The 24,115-nt window shown below is 46.3% G+C and overlaps 1 protein-coding gene across 1 annotated transcript in view; it reads right to left on the reverse strand.

Annotated features, from left to right (window-relative positions):
• Positions 1-23,886, reverse strand: part of T265_13593 (hypothetical protein) — a gene marked incomplete at both ends in the record, with an annotated part of 38,660 nt that extends 14,774 nt beyond the window's left edge. The window contains 10 exons of the mRNA XM_009169615.1: positions 1,456-1,573; positions 1,790-2,054; positions 2,149-2,400; positions 2,998-3,297; positions 7,463-7,705; positions 8,972-9,271; positions 10,066-10,180; positions 14,064-14,300; positions 23,645-23,752; positions 23,788-23,886. Coding sequence (XP_009167879.1) covers positions 1,456-1,573; positions 1,790-2,054; positions 2,149-2,400; positions 2,998-3,297; positions 7,463-7,705; positions 8,972-9,271; positions 10,066-10,180; positions 14,064-14,300; positions 23,645-23,752; positions 23,788-23,886 — 2,037 coding nt within the window. The remainder of the gene's footprint in view (positions 1-1,455; positions 1,574-1,789; positions 2,055-2,148; positions 2,401-2,997; positions 3,298-7,462; positions 7,706-8,971; positions 9,272-10,065; positions 10,181-14,063; positions 14,301-23,644; positions 23,753-23,787) is intronic.
• Positions 23,887-24,115: the final 229 nt, after the last annotated feature.

Consider the following 24,115-nt stretch of genomic DNA (forward strand, 5'->3'; position numbering starts at 1 on the left):
TACCTAAGGGATACGTAGTAAGTTAGCAAAGCCAGTCTTCTGACTGACTGATAACCGACAACAGTGAATGAGGCCCAGAGCCATAAAAATGAATAATAACTCAGCTTTCGCACACTTTTGGAGCATGACATGCCACCCCCAGTCTTCTACCTGACTGATAACCGACAACAGTGAATGAGGCCCAGAGCCATAAAAATGAATAATAACTCAGCTTTAGCACACTTTTGGAGCATAGCTGACATGCCACCCAAAGGTCAGCACGAAAGCTGACATACTGCCTGGCTAGGTTTGAATTACGGACCTTCCGGTCAGGAAGTTCACGTCTTAACCATTGCGCGATTTTGGTCCGAGCACCATACAACAATGTGCGCTAGAAGCAGCATACTACTGAGGCGTGGATAGCCCCTTCGATTCAATGAGAACGAGTGCCACGTACTGTTCGTTATGCGTGACAAACGTTTGGTGAGGGGGCGATCCAGGTCGACGGGTTGCACAGTAAAACGAGCCGATATTTCTAGCTCCACAGGATGCTACCATCAACATGCCGACGTAGTCAAACTAACTACTAAACACCTTGGGATGATGGGCTGAGTTTTTGGTTCGTTCAACAGATTAATCTGACGAAACATTTTTAGCATCCACATCTATTCAAGTTTAGACTAAATGGTACCCCTGAGATGAGCGCTTCCTAGAATTGCGCTAACGTAGAGCTGCAAAGGCGGTCTAAAGATCCGGCTCATCCAGGATACAGAGAACCCCTTAAGCTACACTCAGTGTGTACAAAAACACCGACGCAATACACCACTCCGTTCGGTTCCCTCCTTACCTTGTAGACACAACCCATCTATTGCCAAACTGTGTATCTAATAGTGGAGCTCTTTCCAGTAGTTGTGATATATTCTACTTAAGCGGCTGTTTTAAAAAGGCGCCTAGAAGCCTTTCTAGGGAGAAAATTCCAATTGTGTGGCATCATAATTTGCCACATTCCACACTTCACGAGAGGACTCGGTGGTTAGAGCGCGAGTTTACTGATCGTGGGTCCGACCTACGTCGTCCCCTGTCTACGCTTGGGTAACCTGGTAGTATTCTACTCCTGGTGTTTCCTATGGGTGGCTTGGCAGCTAGGCACCAAAACGGTGTTACAGCTGGCAGATTATCTTTTTTGTGTCTTCTACTTCATTAATTGTTTATGCCATCCTCATCCGGCTATTTACATGCGATCCTATGCAACGTGATAAGCTTGCTTGAGTTTGCTAATCCACCATAAATGGTGTGTTGATCATTAACCATTGTTTTTAATCCAATTTCTATGGAAATGTATGAATCGGAGGTCGGTCTCCATTTTCAGACCATACGGAAAAGGTGAAAGATGAACTGAAACCCACTTGAAAACGTAAAAAATAGACGTTTGGAGAAAACTGCAGAATTAGAAACTAATCAGTGTGAAAAACGTACCTCGATTGCAGTTGGCAGGTCCACGTAGGTGGCTGCTCGACCAGTACCTACAGGTAGATCACTAACATGCACCAGAGTGACCATATCGCTGTGGAACATACGACCTTCACCACGACACCTATAAAGTGCATTTTAACGAAAGGTTAATCAACAGTGAAAGGAGGGATGAAGCCAGAAGATGGTGAGAAATGACCATAAGAGAGAAACCGACCGCGCGAAATAAGGATATGGGTTTGAACATAAAAGTAGCACGCTCTTTGAATATTATTACCCCAGTATTAGGTCCGGCAAGACTAACTGTCGAATACAAAGTATTCACACGAAAAACCCTTACTTGATAATCGCCAACAAGTGATATTGAGTCGGGGGAGTACGCGTCATTTTTGTGCACGCAAATGAACTGGCCACAGCCTTATCCAGAACAACATAGCCCCCACCGCTTGAAGGGTCCCCGGGTTTGTGGAAAGGTTTCAATCCCAGGCGAACAGCGTCCAATTTAAGCCGTCCGCGAATAGGCTCCCCACGGCTAGGTGGCACCAGAACAGGTGAACCGCGATGCAAAAGTGCTAATTCTTCCATCAGAACCTGACGACGTTGACCTATTGAGGATGAAATGATACAAACATCCCCATGGACAGTTGGATTATTCGGTAGGTTGGTACGATAAAGTTGAACAAAAGGTGGACTACTTACATGCGATGAGCAACATCTTGTTCGCCTCTACGTATGCCATGGATTCAGGCTCCAAAGAGTGAGAAGAAGCTTCGCCAGCAGTAACACGTGATGCAATCTTCGATCGCTTAGGCGTTGCATCCTGGACACTAGGCCCAGTATACGTGGTACAATGCCGCAAAGCAGTACTAGCCTGGAGAATGATGTTCCGCTCGCATTGTAACAGAGATGGTAACTCAGCAAGACGATCAACGCGGCGTTGTGAGACTGAAACTGGAAACAACCAGCAACAACCAACAAAACATGAAAACCCTGTTCAAATACTTCAAGAAGAAAGACGACGTAAAGCACAAACATCGAAAATGAAAACAGAAAACGCATGTCAAAGGTTCATCCCACAGAAAAACGTTTGCTCCAAATCTAGGGAGGTCCTTCATGGCCACACACATCCAAAATGTACAAAAAGAAACTACATCCGATTGAAATTACAGTTAAAACCCCATACATTCATCGCCCGGTGTTAAACGAGTTATTGACAATACCACAGGGCTCGATGGAATGCATCGAACTTTCTCTGAAAATCAACAATCCAGTGCAGCAATTTCACATTGTTAAAACCCTAGGTTGTCGCGCGCGTGCACACACACACACACACACACACACCATAATCTACAGTTACGCGGCATTGCTTGGTGAGCGAGGAGAAGCGCGGTGGAAGTGTGTCACAACAACAAATTCCCAGCAACGTTAAACAGCCCTACATGCTGACGGAGTTTCAGACAAAACAAAACACTATCGAAAACAATGAAAGCAATGTCAAAAACTTGCGTAACAATACCGTTGGGTACGTAAGACAGCTAAACCATCTACCTTCGCTGTCACCATGCTCGTCAAAGTCTGATTTGACGAGTTCCTCTTCGGACGATGATCGCGCCGGATGCTCGTTCTTGATAACAGGACTGTGAGAATTCGATCGTTTGGAACGACGATCCCCATAACTGACTGAATCAACATCACTATCGATACCTGCTTCGGAGACCGTGTCGCCAGGAGATGTCCCATGAGGAGGGACGAAAGTAGCAGAACGTTGACGAGGGAGTGCCTCAGTCTCTTCTGCACGAGTTCGTTGTGCACCGAACTTTGGTCGTAAGTAATAAGGGTGGGTGAAATCTGAAAAGGAGAACGGAGCATGGAACAGGACATTGAGAACCACTCTAGTCAAGCATCATCTGGGGTTTGATCAGATGGAGTACCAGGTAGTTGGAGATGAAAACGACAGAAAATTCTACTTTGGCGACGTGTGGAATGCACCGCCACCGCGTAAACTGCGCCGGACGTCACGTCAGCGCCATACGCGTCGGAGGCTCGCGACATAACCATCATCACCACCCCATCTTAGAGCCGCATGCCATTCGACCAAATCAACGAGACCTTTCTCAGAAAATCCAGTCAGGTTCACGTGTGCCGAACCGGACGCAAACGTTAAGCTAAATAAGAGGGCAATGTCAAGACATGAGAAGTGTCCATGGAGTGAGCACACGAATCCACCACATTACACTAGCCACAGTAGCTGCACAAAAATAGCAATCTGTGGTCATCAAACACAGCTCTGTTCCATCGAGTTTCTTCGTACAACAAAACTCGCACTATTTGTTCAGTCCCGTCAGTTCCATCGAATTCACTCAAGAAGGTCGACTGTGCTCTTCGGTTTGTATGGCAAACCGGGCATTTTCAAATAAAAAGTGGCCACGCGTTGGGTGGGGACAACATACAACGAACAGGTTCGGTTCGGTTCAGTTTATTAGCTGTAAATCATGTACCAAGGGTACATCAGTTCGAGCTCTTACAGTTCCGAGCATCGGAAAATAGGAGAGCGTTGCAGCTAGGTCCAAGCATTAGAAGCGAATCCACAATACACAGTCGATTCGGGAGACTAGGCAGCTATACATTGGAGAAGATAGCCTCGATGCACCAGCGCCACCGGCCGCGTGATTTAGGCATGTGTACTCGGTTGAGTCCCACAGTTCCCCTGCCAGGGAGGCGGAAACTGTCGACGCGGCTGAGTTTGCTGGCGAGCATTTTCATATCTCGTTGCCAGGTCATAGACCATCCGCATGTCTGTCGTTTCCACTAAGTACAGAGCTGGACAGAAAAATTTATCCCTGTGGAGTGTGTCCTAACTAGCGGAATCTAAAACGGGTGAGTAGCTGACCCACTGTTAGAGAGTTATATTTTCCTAAAGCCATCTGACTTACCTTGGCATCACTAACCAGATGTTCCCACCAAACTCGGCCAATTATCCATAGACACTGACAGACAGACCCTGATAACTTTCGTATGTCCTCTGCTCGTAGAGGCCACACTTCCGATCCACAAAACAGTGTGGATCGCACCGCTGCGGCGTACACTCTGCGACAGACTTCATGTCAGCGCCATAGGTGTCGGAAGTTGGCAAAGCCATCCTGGCCAGCCGGATTCGAGGTAACTTTATCTCCAGCCAATCCACCGGGACTGCGCAGTTAAACAAAATTCATCTGCCACGTCGATTGGCTGGTCTGCAAGCATGAGGTTTGTATTTGATCCCATCCAGCCTTTTAGCAGTCTTTCGCACCTTGCAGGGATGAAGCGCATAGCAAACTGTGACAGAACTACTTAAGTCATTTGTAATGGCTCGCATCTCTCATGGTGAAGAGCCAAGAAGAGCAATATCATCTGCGTACTCAATGTCTATGAGGAAACGCTCCGGAAACAGGCAGAGAAGTTGTAAGCAGCATATGAACAACAAAATTGAAGAGGAATGGTGAGAGATGGCAGCCTTGTCTTACACTGCTCCATGTGGTGAACTCAAACGAAGTCTTTCTATATGCTAGCACGCTCCCACAGGAGTTCACATTCACCCCCCCCCCACAGGGTATGAGTTTTGACGGTACCCCTTCGATCGTCAAACACCGCCAGTTTCTGACGATCGACAGAGTCAAAAACAGCTTCCGGATAAAGAAGAACCACGAGCGTGGGACACTGTTCAGGAACAAGTACCACGATAAAAGTATGGCCAATTCATTCTCGGTAAAACCCAGCTTGGTTTTCACAAACCTGCTTCCCGCCGATCGATCTACATGCACAAAATGTCAGAGATCACATTGGATGCCACAGATACCGGGCTGATGACAAGATGGTTTTCGCATGATCATTCGCATTTTAAACGTTGGAGTAATGGTCTAGGCGCTCCATTTCACTAGTATTGTTTCCGTCCAAGATCTTCGGTAGTAGGGGTGTCACACTGCTCACTAGGGCTTCACCACCTTTTCGAAAAGCGCGAGGTCGGGTGCCTTGTCGCGTTGGAGGAATGATGTTTCTTGCCGGATAGCTATTGTTGAAAGCGGGCTGGTGTCGATGTTCACGTGAGACTTGTTGGGTTGGTCAAGAGGTTGTGCCAAAAGAACCCAGCTGAACCACTCTTTAAAGTGTTTAGCCAATCGCTCAAGGCGGTGATTTTGCAATACTGTTTCTGAAAAGGCCAACGGCGAAGTTGCAACAGGCTTTCCAGACACTGGAAACGAACAACCGGACACACAACGCCACTACGAATCAACCTGCGAGATTAAGATGAAATTCGCTTCAACCCAGAAACCGCGGTTCACCGTCGCACCAGACTTGGTTGCAGTAATTCCGTCGGCAATCACCAATGCAAGACGAGACGGTACTTTGAACTGGGCTCTTTTCTCCGGTAGTGACAACGTAGAGGGAGTAGTTCGTCGGCAGATTTCCCACATGGCGGTCAAACTTTCGTCCAAACCAGCAACACAATTCATCAAGAATCTTGCTAATTCTGGAGTGAGCTCAACAAGCTGCTACCATCCAGCAGGACTTAGTTTAATAACAAACGCATTCCACCATACATGTTCTGTTATTTTTCCCGTCTACAGTCTATTTTTAATGCACAAAACTCGATACATCTAAAATCGCTGTCTTGCGAGGACCCTGAGGGTTATGCTGACGGGAACAGTTTACGTTTGGAATCGGTTCTTAAAAGCACACGCCGGTCATCGCCGTCAACCGTTGGGCAACCGGAGTGTGCACGTTTTAAGACCGAACCTTCCCAATCCATCCTTCTTCGAGACAAGGCAGCAGCTGAGTTCCCGTAAGTACGGAAGCGCTGGTCAATTGGAGGAAATACTCTACTGTCCTCAGAAGACAGTACAACTTTAACCCCAGATCGTCTCATAATGGGTACTCATTGTGTTCACATTCAGTCTTTCGAGGGCGAGTCAGCTGTGAAGTTCAAGTGCATAATTGTGATCTAGGTAGCTCAGTCAGCAGAGCAGCCGACCGGTAAGCAAGACTTTGGAGGCCGAGACCACCCAAAGCGTCTCTGCTCACTGGCACCACACGTGCCTTGACTTTTTCGAACCATACGATATTCTGTATACTCAAGTAAACTTGCCCAGTGACTCAACCATTTGGCTTTCTGCGAAAATAGCTCCGGCCATGTAGCAACTCTTTCTGACGACGTGCTATTACCCGACTCAGTCGTCCAGAGAAGCCTGCCCATAAAGCTCTACAGCATGTCGAACAATACGCTCACACTATTCAGCCCAGTCGCAATGAAAACTCTGTTTATATCCAACACGTGAAAACACCTCTCAGAAGATACTACGTCCAAGAGAATGAAACATTTCCAAAACGAAGATCCGCTACCAAAACGCACCGACTATTGACGTCCATCTTTCTAGTTCCACATACACATAATAATGACTTGAATTAGAAACAAATCCAAAAATAAGCCCCCGAATTACTGATTAGAATGTTTTGGCTCGAAGCAAATCTACGGACGACGACTGCTCCTGTGCACGCTCAGGCAAATTGCCAGGTCCTAGGTCCATGTGTTTTCATCGGAGGCTATAGCAGCTACGTACCGGAGGCGCGCTAAAGCGGAACGACCTCCAAATTACACTAAAAGTCCCATACATTCATCGCCCGGTGTTAAACGAGTTATGAACAATACCACAGGGCTCGATGGAATGCATCGAACTTTCTCTGAAAATCAACAATCCAGTGCAGCAATTTCACATTGTTAAAACCCTAGGTTGTCGCGCGCGTGCACACACACACACACACACACACACACCATAATCTACAGTTACGCGGCATTGCTTGGTGAGCGAGGAGAAGCGCGGTGGAAGTGTGTCACAACAACAAATTCCCAGCAACGTTAAACAGCCCTACATGCTGACGGAGTTTCAGACAAAACAAAACACTATCGAAAACAATGAAAGCAATGTCAAAAACTTGCGTAACAATACCGTTGGGTACGTAAGACAGCTAAACCATCTACCTTCGCTGTCACAATGCTCGTCAAAGTCAGATTTGATGAGTTCCTCTTCGGACGATGATCGCGCCGGATGTTCGTTCCTGATAACACGACTGTGAGAATCCGACCGTTTGGGACGACGATCCTCACAACTAACTGAATCAACATCACTATCGATACCTGCTTCGGAGGCCGTGTCGCCAGGAGCTGTCCCATGAGGAGGGACGAAAGTAACAGAACGTTGACGAGGGAGTGCCTCAGTCTCTTCTGCACGAGTTCGTTGTGCACCGAACTTTGGTCGTAAGTAATAAGGGTGGGTGAAATCTGAAAAGGAGAACGGAGCATGGAACAGGACATTGAGAACCACTCTAGTCAAGCATCATCTGGGGTTTGATCAGATGGAGTACCAGGTAGTTGGAGATGAAAACGACAGAAAATTCTACTTTGGCGACGTGTGGAATGCACCGCCACCGCGTAAACTGCGCCGGACGTCACGTCAGCGCCATACGCGTCGGAGGCTGGCGAAGGCTATCCTGGCCTGTCGGATTCGAGGTAACTTTATCTCCAGCCAATCCACCGGAACTGCTCAGATAAACAAAATTATCTGCCACGTCGATTGGCAACTGACTGAATCAACATCACTATCGATACCTGCTTCGGAGGCCGTGTCGCCAGGAGCTGTCCCATGAGGAGGGACGAAAGTAACAGAACGTTGACGAGGGAGTGCCTCAGTCTCTTCTGCACGAGTTCGTTGTGCACCGAACTTTGGTCGTAAGTAATAAGGGTGGGTGAAATCTGAAAAGGAGAACGGAGCATCGAACAGGACATTGAGAACCACTCTAGTCAAGCATCATCTGGGGTTTGATCAGATGGAGTACCAGGTAGTTGGAGATGAAAACGACAGAAAATTCTACTTTGGCGACGTGTGGAATGCACCGCCACCGCGTAAACTGCGCCGGACGTCACGTCAGCGCCATACGCGTCGGAGGCTGGCGAAGGCTATCCTGGCCTGTCGGATTCGAGGTAACTTTATCTCCAGCCAATCCACCGGAACTGCTCAGATAAACAAAATTATCTGCCACGTCGATTGGCTGGCCTGCAAGGCTGCGGTTTGGATTTGACCCCATTCAGCCTTATAAGAGCCTTACGCACCTTGCGGGTACGAAGCACATTACGAACCGTGCGACAGAACTACTTAGGCCATTTGCAATGGCTCGCATTTCTTATGGTAGTGAGGCAAGAAGGGCAAAATCATCCGCGTACACAATGTCTATGAGGAAACGCTCCGGAAGAGTTTCGATCCTCGAGGTTTCCGAGACAGGCAGGAAAGTTGTAAGCAGCATATTCAATAACGAAGTTGAAGAGCAACGTTCAGAGATGGCAGGCTTATCTCACACCAGTGGACGTAGTGAACTCAGGCGAAGTCTTGCTGTACACTAGTACGCTCCCACAGGAATTCACATACACCCCCTCACAAGGTATCAGCTTTGACGGTACCCATAAGACGGCACATAAGACAGCTAAACCATCTACCTTTGTTGTCACAATGCTCGTCAAAGTCTGATTTGGGGAGTTCCTCTTTGGACGATGATCGCGCCGGATGCTCGTTCCTGATAACACGACTGTGAGAATCCGACCGTTTGGAACGACGATCCTCACAACTGACTGAATCGACATCACTATCGATACCTGCTTCGGAGACCGTGTCGCCAGGAGATGTCCCATGAGGAGGGACGAAAGTAGCAGAACGTTGACGAGGGAGTGCCTCAGTCTCTTCTGCACGAGTTCGTTGTGCACCGAACTTTGGTCGTAAGTAATAGGGGTGGGTGAAATCTGAAAAGGAGAACGGAGCATGGAACAGGACATTGAGAACCACTCTAGTCAAGCATCATCTGGGGTTTGGTCGGATGGAGTACCAGGTGGTTGGTGATGAAAACGGCAAAAGATTCTAGTTTGACGATGGTTCGTAATGAATTCATGCGGAATAAAAGTCATGACATCACTACCTTAACCGAAACACAGTGCTGCAAAGGTTGACGTGTTGTTGGCAAGTAAGTAAAACTAACTAGGAACATAACCATCATCACCGCCCCATCTTAGAGCCGCATGCCATTCGACCAAACCAACGAGAACTTTCTCAGAAAATCCAGTCAAGTTCACGTGTGCCGAACCGGAGGCAAATGGTGTATGAATCCACGACATTACACCAGTCAAGGCAGCTGCACAGAAATAGCAATCTGTGATCATCAAACACAGCTCTGTCGTATAAACAGAACTCGAACTATTTGTTCAATCCTGTGAGTTCCATTGAATTCACTCAAGCAGTTGGACTGTGGCCTTCGGTTTGTTTGGCAGGCCGTGTATTTTCAAATAAAAAGTGGCTACAAGGTTATTGTGAAAAGAGAAAATGACCGAATTATATACGCATGTTTTCAACGACTCCTTGGAATGTGTAGGTACCAAGGAAAAATCACGGACAGTTTTATATTTTATACATATACCACCACACTTAGGTTGGCACAGTGCGGCCTGGTTAAATAGTTCTGCGGAAACAGACGAAGAATCAGTTAAAAGCAATGCAACTCAAACTGCGATGATACTTGGCACAATATTACAAATGTACAAACCGGATGTTTCGGAGGCGTTGTCCACCTCTTCTGTGGAAGCCATGCAGTTCTCTGGTAAAGTGACCGGTGTGGTTGCTTTCGGTGGTTCGGGCACCGGGTCCAATTTTACGGGCAACTGTGGGAGTGAGAGAAGGGAATTGGAATACGGAAGGACAAATACCAATAAAAAAAATAATCGTTCAGCTGTAGCGCCCTTTCGGTGCCTAGCTGCCATACCACACGAAGGAAGCATGAGGGCTGGGATACTGTCAGTTTGCCCAAGCCTAGACAGAGGAATTCGAGAGGCAGAGGTCGGGTTCGAACCACGGACCTTCCGGTCAGTAAATTCGCCATCTCGCCCACGGAAGGATAAAAGAGAGCGCTAGTCCTCATGAGGCAGGTATATGTGTACAGGATAGATGGATATGGACATTCAAGTTTGGCGAAATATTGAAATCGTGCGACATTCAGTCGAGTTTTTGAATGTCATCATCATCATCATCATCGACAGCATGACGCCCGTGTTTAACCCCAGTGCTTCGCTGCCCTACTGAATATTTTCTGAATATTTCACATAGGATTCGACCAAGTCATGAGAATTGGTTGAGATATAGGTCTGAATGCGTGCAATCAAAAGGGCTATAACACAGGATAACTGGAGATGCGATTAAGTTGTCTTCAGACCCAAAGGCATCTTCGAATTTGGAGGTGAATAATTTTACCACGTTGAAGGTCTCTGTGGGTTCGAAAGTTTCTTGCCTGTTTGTTAGTCGTATGAGGAGATTTCAGAATTTTCGACGAGGATGATGACACATAAGTGGAGCGAATATATGTTGGGTTCATGTTTTGATAAAAATATAGTGCAACTCAAACGGAACCCTCGAATGTTGAACAAAGTGTTCTCCCAAGACATCCTCGTTCACAACATACGCACTCTAATCAAGCGATGTTGCAGCCTATAGGTGATATCAACTACTGATAAAGGCCTGAGACATCATGGATGATCACCCAAAATCCACGCTGAATATAGTTGTCACACATAATCCCCTTGCTTCTTGGGTTGAAGTTGTTTGACGGTCCTGTTTCCAATATTTTGCAACGCGGCTATTTGTCACTCCTCGTCATTTTCGTCTGACCAGCAGTGTTTGTCGCACTTACTATATACAACCATGTCTTTAGCTTCGACAGGGTGCTTCTCAACACATTAGAGGAACTACAGGTAAATGTCATTCCATTATGCGACAGGAAGTCTTTTGGCCATGTTGGATGCGCGGAAGTGTAAGCATTCTTCATTCTGGCTGTGTTGACAAAGTAGCCTGTTCTATAATTGGTAAGATTCATCAAATAAAATTCCTCATTAAATCGCCTTCCATTGTTTTCGATTCCATTGTGCTGTAAAGCGTCCCGATCCGTTTGAATAGGGCTCGCATGTTGTTTCGTTTGTGGCAGTTCAGGTGGTTACAAAAGTAGTTCAGAATCTAAACGCGTGCTTCTTTACTGTACACTTCCGTTTGCCGTTGCTTCTATGGCCAGTTAATATGGAAACGCCAATTTGTTGTACCCCATTTCCACTGCTAAGTGGATGTCGAAAAAAACGTTCAGCTGTTTTTTTTTGCTCGTGACAGCTCACTTTTCTTTAAACTAGCAAACGTGTGATCCACACATCGCACACATCTTGGTGTGATATCTGATAGCACAGGCTGTTTCAGTTATGCTGTAACTTCTACAATAAACCACCGTGAACGACCGTGGAGCTCCTTGGAATTGCTCACACTGCCGTACATTAAGCTCAAAGTAGGTCAACCACAGATCCAGCACTTCGCAGATATCTGCTCTCACAAGCGTTCGGTTTATGGTTGTCAAGATGTCCCTTGTAGTAGTTAAATCAACCAATGTGCACAATCAAGTTAGACCGAAAGATGCCGTAATCTCATCATCTTTTATCCTGGCGTTTTCGTCTCTCCATAAATCGTCGTTCGATTTCCATTGAATAGTTAAATCTAGCGGTAAAACGCTTGAGAACAACACCATTTCTTTTGAATCTTTGGAAGTCAGTAGAATCGGACAGCTTGCAAGTCTTGGGCCTTCATTCTTCCACGCTTCTTATCCGCGAGTTTGGGCACATCCACAGGTTTCTGTTTTTGTCTGAGTTTTGCAGTTTGTTTGTTCTGCAGGTGGCATGCGGTTGTGCAGCGCGTTGGCTTCGTCGATGCATTCTGTTTCGTGCAGAATGACTATTCTTTTGTCAGCTGATAAAATAACGATGACTTCATCCGCTTCCGTTTTGTACAGCTTTCTCTTCAGTAGACGGGGCGTTGTATACTGTATTTAGCGTGACAGTCGATAGTTTTGGTATATTGATTTCTCCATTGATGACGCTTCGAGAATGAGCAAATATATCGGTACCCGTTGAAACTAAGATTGAGTCCTTCAACAAGTTCTCCGCTGTCGTGGGTATTGTGATCCATGTATCGTTGCGGTTGTGATCATTTGGCTTGACTATTCTGGGGATTTTGCGGCCGACTGTGACTCGTTCAGTTTCTTTTCTTTTTGTACTATCTATTGCTTTGCTGAGTTGTTCCAGAAGTTCGGATCCCACGAACAAATTGGCGTTCCTAGATGAACTCGTCGCCAGGACGACAGACGACCAATTGCAAACCTTAGTATACAGGAGAAAAACGCACACGGACAGTCCAGAGATGAGCAACGAGAGCCCCGGGTTGCGTTCGAACCTTCGACCAGCAGGTCCGCGTCCTAGCCACTAAGCTGTCGACTCCGTTATCACCCATCATAGCAGGAAAGTGTAAAGACAGAGAACATTGAGCCATAAGTATTGAAAAAGCGTGGAAACAACACTGCATCGCAATGTTTCAAACCCAATGTTCTACACTATCCGTCCAAAAATATACATGTTCCGTCGGCCACCGGTATGAAGTTGTAGTAGTTGCAGTTCAACGTTCCTGCCACTATTTCAGCACCTATCTGTTTGTGATGGCTCCACCGAACATATATTGGTGTCTCCAGATATCTACGTTTTAATTGCGGCGCTTGATGCAAAAAGGCGACTTGGTGTATGCATAAAATTACTTCAACCCAAGTTACTGGATGTTCTTACTGAACTGACTTACCGTCCTTTTATAACTATATCGTCACAGACAGCGTAGAGACAAATTTGAGGACTCAACAATATCGGGCGACAATCATCTTTCAAGGTCCCCAGCAATGATACAAAGTGAACCCGAATCCACAAAAACTATGACCAGCTTTGTGGATGGCAGACGATAGACCTGGAATGAACCACCCCGACCGTCGTGCACAACCAGCTGCACTTACAGAGACCAAATATTTAGTCCAACAGAGTAACGACCAGTTAATGAAACCGGCTGCGTGGAAGTTATGACAGGTCAAAGGTATTTCGGGACAAGAGAGGGTTTCGGAAATAGCAAGATCAAGGTCAGTCAGCAAGCATACAGTTTTGGTGAACAGGCGACCATTATCATGAATGTTGGAATTATAGGAAGAGAAACGTTAGAGAGAACAAATAATTCATCGAGTCACTCAAAGCTTATTAACTCACCGCAACAGCGAAACTAGCCACACTTTCTACACAAATGAACCCAATTCGTTCACTATGATCCGAAGATCAAGGGAATATGAATTCAAGTTTGCTGATAGTAGCTACACTCCCGTCGACTTAAGGAAAAGTGCAGTGAACATCACAACTACTAGGCATTCGATAATGGGAGGCGGTGCGACTAATCTGCTGAAGGATGTATTGAAAGTGTTTCGGTGTGCAATAGTGATCCAATCTAGCGGTACGCACATGAAAACTAGGGATGACAGCAAGTCATCAGTGATGAGGCAGTGAAAGCCGTAAACCCAAATAGTGGCTATATCTTCGGCGCGAACACTCCATTGACGTCCATTCGCATGCCTTATGCGTATTGGTGGCAAATGGTGTAGACGTTGTAAGGTTAGGATAAAGACGTATTAACGGAAAAAAGAAAGTATGCAATTACCTGAACAGGAGCATCTGAAACGTGGTTAGATGGCGGTGGAAGAGAAACACCGGCCTGTATACAACGTTTTCTGGAGCGACGAAGTTCAGCCAATTCCGCTTGACGCTCAAGTCTTTCGCGCTCGGCCTGACTTAAACTACCTCTGACAACGTCAGCCCGAATAGGCTGACCGGAGGAAATTTGAGGACGATTTGAGCATGTAACCTTTTGCAATGGTGTTCCACAGGATTGTGGCGTCTGTGTACATGGAAGAGTAAGCACTGGGTTAAAAAGAGGAACTGAGCGCAAAATTTCATCAACAATGTTAGCTAAACCATGAGTATCAAAACAACTGATCCGGAGAACAGGTAGTTGCATGGTTCTAGAAGACGCATTCAAAACAGCGAACGGGTTAGCTACCGCAACGACCAGCATTCAATAAGCAAAGCAGCGAAATATCGGTGAGAATAGGACTCATGAGTGGCAACTATCGAACAACGCATATCTAGGTAATCCGAAATATAATTTATCCGGTAAGTGATATTCTTATTTTCGGACGGGACACCGAATTAAAGTGTGGCCCTCACCATCGCGGTGTTCAGCATGTCGCTGCCATAATGGATGTGTCAAAAATATGGGTGTCAATACTGATAGTCGGGACAAAGTAGTCTACGGTCACCGTCGATGGAACTAAAAACCCGCCAACAGCGTATGCTGATGTTCTTATGGATCGTAAGTCATGGGTGTCCACCGTCTGTGATATTACTGAGGATGACTCATCCTAACGAGAAAAATCTGTCGCGTGGGAAGAAGCCCATCTGAATACTACGGAACACTTGTTAGCAGAACTAGTATTGTGAAAATCATCTTCTCTGTCGTCGTCATCATTATCAACGGTGGAAGTAAATGTTAACCGCGTAGGCACGATACGTTTGAACACATTTTTCATTGTGAAAGCAAAACAAAACATACGCCATTCTAGTACGTCCGCACATTAACTTTTAGTTAGGAAATGTCCACAGTCTTGGCTCAGTTGACCTATGTAACCTAACCAGTTATCGCATATTCTTATTTCTCCGGGGTTTATTTTATAAAGGACTCCCAGGGGGAATAATTTGGACAGTCTTGCTATCGGCATCAGTTGCTGAAGACAAAAATATGCACGAATAGCATGATAGGACACGCCGTCACCACAGAGGACAGCGAAATCAGTGTTGACCCTGACACTTCACTGCCATACAAACAAAGCTAATCTAATTATATTTGAAGCATTACATTAGCTAGCACATCTTACAATGTCTCCAGACAATCGCAGGCGGGGTCACGAGGTTCCCATCCTGGAAGGCGCACAACATATAAACAACATATATAAACTCCTTCACACCGTTCTACCAAGTCATACGTTGTCCACCTCGCGGTTTGCGCTATTCTGAAGGAGGGAGGCATTCGGTCACCACAGAGGACAGCGAAATCAGTGTTGACCCTGACACTTCACTGCCATACAAACAAAGCTAATCTAATTATATTTGAAGCATTACATTAGCTAGCACATCTTACAATGTCTCCAGACAATCGCAGGCGGGGTCACGAGGTTCCCATCCTGGAAGGCGCACAACATATAAACAACATATATAAACTCCTTCACACCGTTCTACCAAGTCATACGTTGTCCACCTCGCGGTTTGCGCTATTCTGAAGGAGGCACGGAGGCATTCGTCTTGGGAGACAGTGTTTCGGTGTGTAGCACATGACCGAACCACCGTGGGTGATGATGCTGTAGGTTTTTCACGATTTAAGTACCTGCTATAAAACTGAACATCCGTCGTAACTAATTCATTGGCACCATCTAAAACCAGCACCCGTCGTCAAAAGCCCGAAGACGCCTCAAATTATCCGTCCGCAAAGGTCATGTTTGGCAACCACACAAAACCCTTACTGTAGCCTGATAAAGGGTATATTCGGGGACTGCACGTTTTGAAGCATGACCTTACACTATTGTCATGAATATTCTTTGTGCTCACATTATCGTTTTGTATTAACCATGCTTTCGCCTTCATTATCGGCTTATGTACGTCTATTCTTAGACAAGTAAAGCGCTATTCATTCTACGCCACTCATTCTTGTTCTCGCGCTCAATCAGAATCGATATTCTATTCGTACCAATTTACTTGTCTAAGAATACAATGGAACCGTTGCTGCGACCCAAGTGTTTCGACGCAGATCCTAATTCTCCAGACGCAACAACGCGTTGGAATCATTGGTTCCGAACTTTCCAAACGTTTCTGGGCACTGTCGAATCGCCCAATCTAAATAAACTCGAAACTCTGATCCATTTTGTGGGTGCACCTGTATACGTTTATATCGCTGACTGTCCAGATTACGAATCGGCTACCAGTACACTTGAAAAATCGTACGTTCGTCCTAAGAATATAATTTATGCTCGCCATCTTCTACAAACTTTCAAACAAGACACCAGTCAAGATGTTGATCAGTTTGTTCAGAGGCTTAAATCCTTGGCCAAAAATTGTGATTTCAAGGCGGTGTCCGCCATTGACCATCAAAACGAAAGTGTACGCGATGCTCTAATCAACGGACTTCAGTCTACTACCATCAGAGAACGACTTCTAGCTCAAAACGAACTCACTCTCGATGAAGCTCATGAATTGGCCAGGTCATTAGAATTGGCCCACAAACAAGCTCAGTCATACTCACATAACCAGGCGATATCATTTTCTGCGGCTGCAGCACCTTTACAGACATCTACAGTTATCCCTTCACACTCAAACTCCCCTGATTCTACACCCTATCTCTCGTCAATCAGTTCTCAGATATGTTACTTTTGTGGTCGTTCCAGACATCCACGGTCAAAGTGCCCCGCAAGAGAAGCAGTTTGTAAATCATGTGGCAAAACAGGCCATTTTCAGCGTGTTTGTCGATCCAAATCTGTAAAGTGTCACTCAAATTGCACAACGGATTCGGCCTTATCTTCCCTGTTGACTGCTGCGGCCCCGAACTGCTTGTCTCGCACGGTGACCAGCATAAAGGTGAACGGGATATCGCTTCAGGCCCTCATAGACACAGGAAGTTCGAGCAGTTACATATCTCCTTTGGTGGTTGGTAAACATGGCTGGAAGGTATATGCTAACAATTCTGTGATTACCATGGCATCTACCTCTCTGACGTGTTCAACTAGAGGCTACTGCTACGCATCCATCGATTACAGGGGCACCGTTTACAAAAAGATCAAACTATTGGTATTACCCAATCTATGTGCTGACCTGCTGCTAGGCCATGACTTCCTTGGTCTACATAACAAAGTTGAAATCACATTCGGTGGGGACCGAGGTCCATTCACCCTCTGCGGTCTACCTGCTGCTGCGGTCGAGTCACCTCCTCTTTTTGCTAACCTCTCACCCGACTGCAAGCCTGTTGCTACAAAATCGCGACGTTATAATCCGGACGATGAACAATTTATCCGCTGTGAAGTTAATCGACTATTGGATGAAGGTATAATCGAACCTTCGAGTTCTCCATGGAGGGCTCAAGTACTGGTCACGAAAAATTCAAACCACAAAAGACGCATGGTAGTGGACTACAGTCAAACCATTAATCGGTTCACATACCTAGACGCGTATCCGTTACCGCGACTGGATAAAATGATCGAAGAAATTTCCCGTCATACTGTCTTTAGCACCTTAGACCTATTGAGTGCTTACCATCAAGTTCCAATCAGTGAGCAAGATAAACCGTATACGGCTTTTGAAGCATGCGGAGAGCTGTTTCAGTTCCGTCGTATTCCTTTCGGTGTAACCAACGGAGTAGCATGTTTTCAACGTACTATTGACCAAATAATCAAGTCTGAGAACCTAAGTAGCACCTACGCTTACATCGACAACGTCACTATTTGTGGGACTACCCAAAGTGAGCATGACCAGAACCTCAAATCTTTCTTTGAAGTAATAAGAAAATATGGAATTACCCTTAACTGTAAGAAAAGCATCATAGCAGCCAAACAAATACGCCTTCTGGGCTACGAAGTCTCTAAAGGAATTATCAAACCAGATCCTGAACGAATGAAACCTATTCGTGAACTCCCTCATCCACATGACGCTAAATCCCAACAACGTGTTGTTGGTATGTTTGCTTATTATTCGCAATGGATACCATGCTTCTCTGACAAAATCAGTGTGCTTGTCAGAAATAAGACTTTCCCCTTACCGGAGCGTGTGCAACAGTCTTTCAAAAATTTAAAGAAGGAGTTAGAGAACGCCATGGTTGTGACAGTCGACTACAACGCACCATTGGTTGTCGAGACTGACGCCTCAGACATAGCCATTGCTGCATCTCTGACTCAGAACGGCCAACCGGTGGCCTTCTTTTCTAGAACACTGACACCGAGCGAAAAGAATCACTCTGCTATTGAGAAGGAGGCATACGCCATCGTTGAATCTATCCGTAAATGGAAGCATTATCTCTTCGGGAAGCACTTCAAGCTTATCACTGACCAGCGGTCAGTTTCCTTTATGTATGGTTCCTCGCAAAAAAGTAAGATAAAAAATGATAAAATTCAGCGATGGAAAATGGAACTTTCCGCTTTTAGCTACGATGTGAGCTACAGACCTGGAAAAGACAATCTGGTTGCTGACACCTTATCGCGTAACCTATGCGCCAATGTGATCGGCAATGATAAATTAAAAGAAATTCACGATTCCTTGTGCCATCCTGGAATCACTCGAATGCACCACTTTGTTCTTTCCAAAAACCTGCCGTTCTCTCTCCAAGATGTCAAGGACATCACCACAAAGTGTACGGTTTGCGCCGCCATCAAACCGCAGTTTTACAAACCACCCCCCGCTACGCTCATCAAAGCGACCCAACCATTTGAACGAATTAGCATCGATTTTAAAGGACCTCTACCTTCTGTTACTCGAAACCGGTATCTCCTTACCATCGTTGACGAGTTTTCTCGTTTTCCGTTTGCCTTTCCCTGCGTAGATACATGTGCGTCTACAGTTATTAAATGTCTGTGTGAGTTATTCTCTTTGTTTGGCATGCCTGCATATGTACATTCGGATCGTGGCTCCTCATTCATATCTGACGAACTGTCCACATTCCTACATGACAGGGGAGTTTGCACCAGCCGAACAACTTCTTATAATCCCCAGGGGAACGGGCAAGTCGAACGCCTCAACGGGACACTCTGGAACGCAATCCAGCTTAGACTCAAGACGAAAGGCCTTCAAATCTGTCACTGGGAGTCGGCTCTATCAGATGCCCTCCACTCTATACGGTCCCTTCTCTGCGTCTCCACGAATGCCACTCCACATGAACGGATGTTCCGGTTTGAACGTCGGTCATCCTGTGGTTTATCTATACCAACTTGGCTCACTGTTCCAGGACCTGTTTTACTGAAGAGATTTGACCGTGCCTCAAAGTATGAGCCCGTCGTTGAGGAAGTCCAACTTATGAATTGCAATCCACGTTACGCCCATGTTCGTTTTCCCGGTGGGGGAGAAAGCACTGTATCCGTCCGCCATCTCGCTCCTTGTGGTGATCGCACACATGTCAACGATTTCACGCGTACCTCATCCAATGAAGACAATGGTGTTCATGCACCCCCTCTATCTGACTTGCACACGCCTCCGCTCAATAACATTGGAGATGATTTCGATCATAGTTCAGTCTCACCCCCGTGCCCGGGAAATGCACCTGCATCTCCAGATACATATGACCCTAGCATCTCTGATTTAGCCAGGCTCCAGCAGCGTACACGGCTCTACATTTTAAGAAATCGAGAAGCCTAACCACCCTCATTATTACCCATTAGATTTTTGCAATCATTCATCCAATACCTGTAACCAATTTATCCCTCTACACACAATCCAACGGCCAGGGTGAATGTCAGGAATATTCTTTGTGCTCACACTATCGTTTTGTATTAACCATGCTTTCGCCTTCAGTATCGGCTTATGTACGTCTATTCTTAGACAAGTAAAGCGCTATTCATTCTACGCCACTCATTCTTGTTCTCGCGCTCAGTCAGAATCGATATTCTATTCGTAACAACTATGAAGGTGCAAGACGCATGCCAACAGATGACGTGACGGTGGTCAGTTTCTTTAACAGGTATTGTGCTCGGCCTTCATCCTCCAACATGATGGCGATGTCATCTGCGTACTCCAGACCAACAAGGTTCCCACCAGCAACAAACCAAGCACTGGAGTTTTGAAGACCTCTCAGTGTTCGCCTAATTCTCTTATAAATGACGAACAAGAGTGAAGAGAGTGGACATCATTGTAAGGAAGATTATGGAGAGTTCATCATACACTCACACACCTAGAAGTGTGCGAATATAGGGACCGGAGTATGTTCACAAACATCTGGGGCGTACACTGTGGAGAAAGTGTGGTTAAAAGCACCGAGCGATCGACAGAATCGAACGCACCCTTAAAGTCAAGGAACACTAAGATTGTGGATCGTCTGTAGATAAGGCGTTGCTCTAAAACCTGACGGAGGGTGATGATGTGAACGACGCATCCTCTTTCTGGTCCCATCTGGTGCTTACTGGTCAAGGATTCGCAAGACGCCGGACAATGAGCGACGCCAGGAGCCTTATCACAACGAGAGTCAAACTAACACGTTTGGGATATCCACATTCAATGCGAACATTCTTTTTTAAATGGGCACTATCTTCGACCCACTCCAGTTATCCCAGATTGACCAAAATAGCCTAAGCAAGCAATGACCTGGGGGTTTACCACCATAATTCTAGACGCCAGGTGGAAGGTCGTCAGGGCCAGGAGCAGCATGATGCTTGTGTTAAGATAAACCCTCGTAACCGTCCACTTTTCTGTTGGAGGCTGCCAATCTACAGGCCAAATGATTTGTTGTTCGAAATATTGTGCGAAGCGTTTCAAACGTTACCCTTTGCTGAATATCAGAGAGCCACTCTGGTTCCAGATTGTCTCGCTGACAAGTTCCCGAAGACCAGTCGAAAAGATCAAGTGGAACAGTCCGAAGACGTTTTCAGCATTTTTACTCTTCCATTTCATCAGCCTTCCGGGCCCACCAAACTTCCTGGTCTGCACGGATACTCAGTTTAACATGACGTCGGATGATGCGTCGGGTTGAGTTATGGTCCCGCCAGGAGGAATTTGTCGTCTGGACTCCATCAAAGCGACGGTCCCTCCAGAGATACAGCGCTTGGTGTTTGGCTGGGTTGTACCGCAAATGGAAGTTCCGGCTCTGAGTAGCACTGTGGATATCTCTTCTCGATGGATGTCAATATCCGACATAAGGCCGGACTGGCAGATATTCGAGCAGCCGGTTCTTAGAGTTTCCTTTGATTTCGGGTCTATAGGCTTCTCTATGGCTAATCGAGGTGCATACGTGTTGCGTAGACCTGAAAAGCGCAGCGAAGAACAGCAGCACACAAGTGCAGGGTCAGAATCAGACGGAGCGGTAGGCGGTGATCGAGCGTCGCCATCCGTAACCGTAGGCTATGTGGTGTAGTTGGATTTGGAATTGGTTCGTTGGTGGGCACCACATGGTCAGACGACTCCTGCTGTCTCGGAAACTGATACTGCGAAGAAACAGTTTATGATTGGAACACATGAAGTAGACAGTTTTTTTGTTCGTGCGTCTCATATTCAACCCAAGACGACCACCAAATTCGGCCACAGCAGCGCTTACCCACCCACCTGGGCGTTCATACCACCACCAACAACGATGTCTGAGCTTCTAGCCCGTCCTAAGGAAGCACCTACAGCGTTAGAGAAACGCCAGATTCAGGTGAGAAAACCAACCCGTTGAGCAGTAACATCCTTTCGGTGCTCGACTGTCATGCCAACGGAAGGAGGCACTAAGGATGTGATGCCAGATTTCCCAAGACCAGACAGCAGCATTCGAGGTGCTGAGGTTGGGTTCACACCACGAACCTCCTGGCGCCTTAATCACTGAGCTATTTCGGGCTCGCCAGAATTAGATATCGTGGCATAAACAGGTGAACAGGGACTGTCTTAGACATTACCACACGAACTGCGCACAGGCGACTGTTAACGGGTATCCAACCAAGTAGAGACGCTTCCACATAGCTTACCCGCCCCGCTGTATGCAACAAATAAGGCGACCAGATTGGTGACACCACGCGACTGCGGATGAGGCATGAGTTGTCTCATGGTTGCAGGTGGGTTAGGACACTGCGAAGGCACTCACAATTAGACAGGACGATTGAAGTCCTCAACTAAAGCCTTTTGTTCAAAAACCTGACCACAAAAAAGCGATGCTTGGCGGAAAATGCAAGTGCACTACTACTACAATTTGCTACACCTGTTCCAACCACCAACTTAAAGCGCTCGGAGACTGTGTTAGTCAGACCTCTAACCATTGATCAACCTGTGAGTGGCGCACGGACACCACGCAATACAGTTCAGTGGACCACAGAGGTGTACAAACCGTCATCCCGGGTCCTTCGTGATGGGCAACTTACTCGGTACCGGCTTCGGCGGCACGGGAGGACTTCTCAAGTTTAAACTTTTCGAGGTCGATATCAATAAATTTTCAACGATACTCAACTTCGATTGAGATTAGATAGAGCACAGCCTCAGACTCAAAAACTTACCACGATTAATCACTGGATAGCCTTAAGATAACACAGTCGTGCCTCACCGCATTTCATTATCAACTTCATCCTCATCATCAGTGTTAAAACATTGGTGCTTCGCTGCCGTACAACCATGGTTTATTTGAAAGCCTTGTTGTGGATAAAAGTGGATGGGGTAGGGACTTAGTGCTAGCTTACCAAAATCATTCCGAGATACTTACCCCTCTAGACACTCACTCAGGCAATCTGGATAGAAGCTGGCAACAAGAACACCATTGGCATCGATTGGCAGCAACACCCCGTCTCTCGAGCATCTTCTATCAGCCATGATAATCATGCGATCCGTTCCTGGGAGCTCATAACTTACCAAATTGGATACCTCATAAGCACTGCAACTGAAGACCTAGGGTTTCTGATGTATTCTGAAACCAAGACGCTCCAGATTACCTCTATAAGGTCTGACTCCGGCACCAGAGTTCCCAGATTGAGGCCGGTTTCTTCTTAATACGACCTTTGAGATGGTTAAGTCCTAACCCGAATATAAACCCCACCGTCTGTCTAACAACACGATTAAACTGGGATGAGGGTTCAAGGGGGTAAGTTTGCATATTTCGGAATCCAGGATATGATGGGCCCTGGCGATTGGACTTGTCCCAATTTCGCCATTGGATTCCGGCTATCAAATCGAGATTGTTAATCACCGATAACCTGACAACACTTGTGTTCCTACTGAAGAAGTATATCCTAGATTCTGTTGACCTAACCCGGTTCGGGACAAGCTTCGCGAGCGCATCATGTGTGTGATGTCTGAACGCATCGGACAGCTTCTGCATCAACAACGAATCCTTCGTTTGGCTTCTTGAAAGTTACCACACCACATTTGGTTAAGGCAAATTAAAAGAGAATTTCCCCTGCCGTCTGCTCCACCATGAGTGGTTGTCAAAGAAAAGCACACAACCAAAGAATGTCAGATAAAAACGGAGGATTTCGGATAACTAACCTTCGGTGCGGTTTTCGGTGCAAAAATATTTTCTTTATCGTTCATCATTTTCTCCCAACGAGCTTTGTGAAGGGACAGAGGCAGCAAATCGAGGGTGGCCAGGCTTTCCTGCAGCGGAATGAAAAGAAGAACTGCAAACATACCCTGCAGACTTTTTTTGCCGGGGACTTAAGGCGCGCAGACTCCGGTGTCCGTTTGCTAAGCAGCGTAGAATGCCGAACATCATCTTCTCTTGCGTTTATCTGAGGAAAATCGTAACAATTTTCGGCATACCTCTTCAGCAAGGTCCGCGAGTTTTTTCTTGAGGCAGCACCGATGCCCTAAGACAGAACCTATATCTCTGAAGATGAAACGCATTGGTTTTCTTGTGCACAACGTACCCCGACATCTTCAAGGCCACATTCAAAATTGAATGGCGCGCCTTAAGCAGTCAGCCCTATTACCACGCGGTTTAGGCAGATGAGTTCACTA

The sequence above is a fragment of the Opisthorchis viverrini genome (genome assembly GCF_000715545.1).
Source record: "Opisthorchis viverrini unplaced genomic scaffold opera_v5_82, whole genome shotgun sequence".
Taxonomy (NCBI): Eukaryota; Metazoa; Platyhelminthes; class Trematoda; order Opisthorchiida; family Opisthorchiidae; genus Opisthorchis; species Opisthorchis viverrini.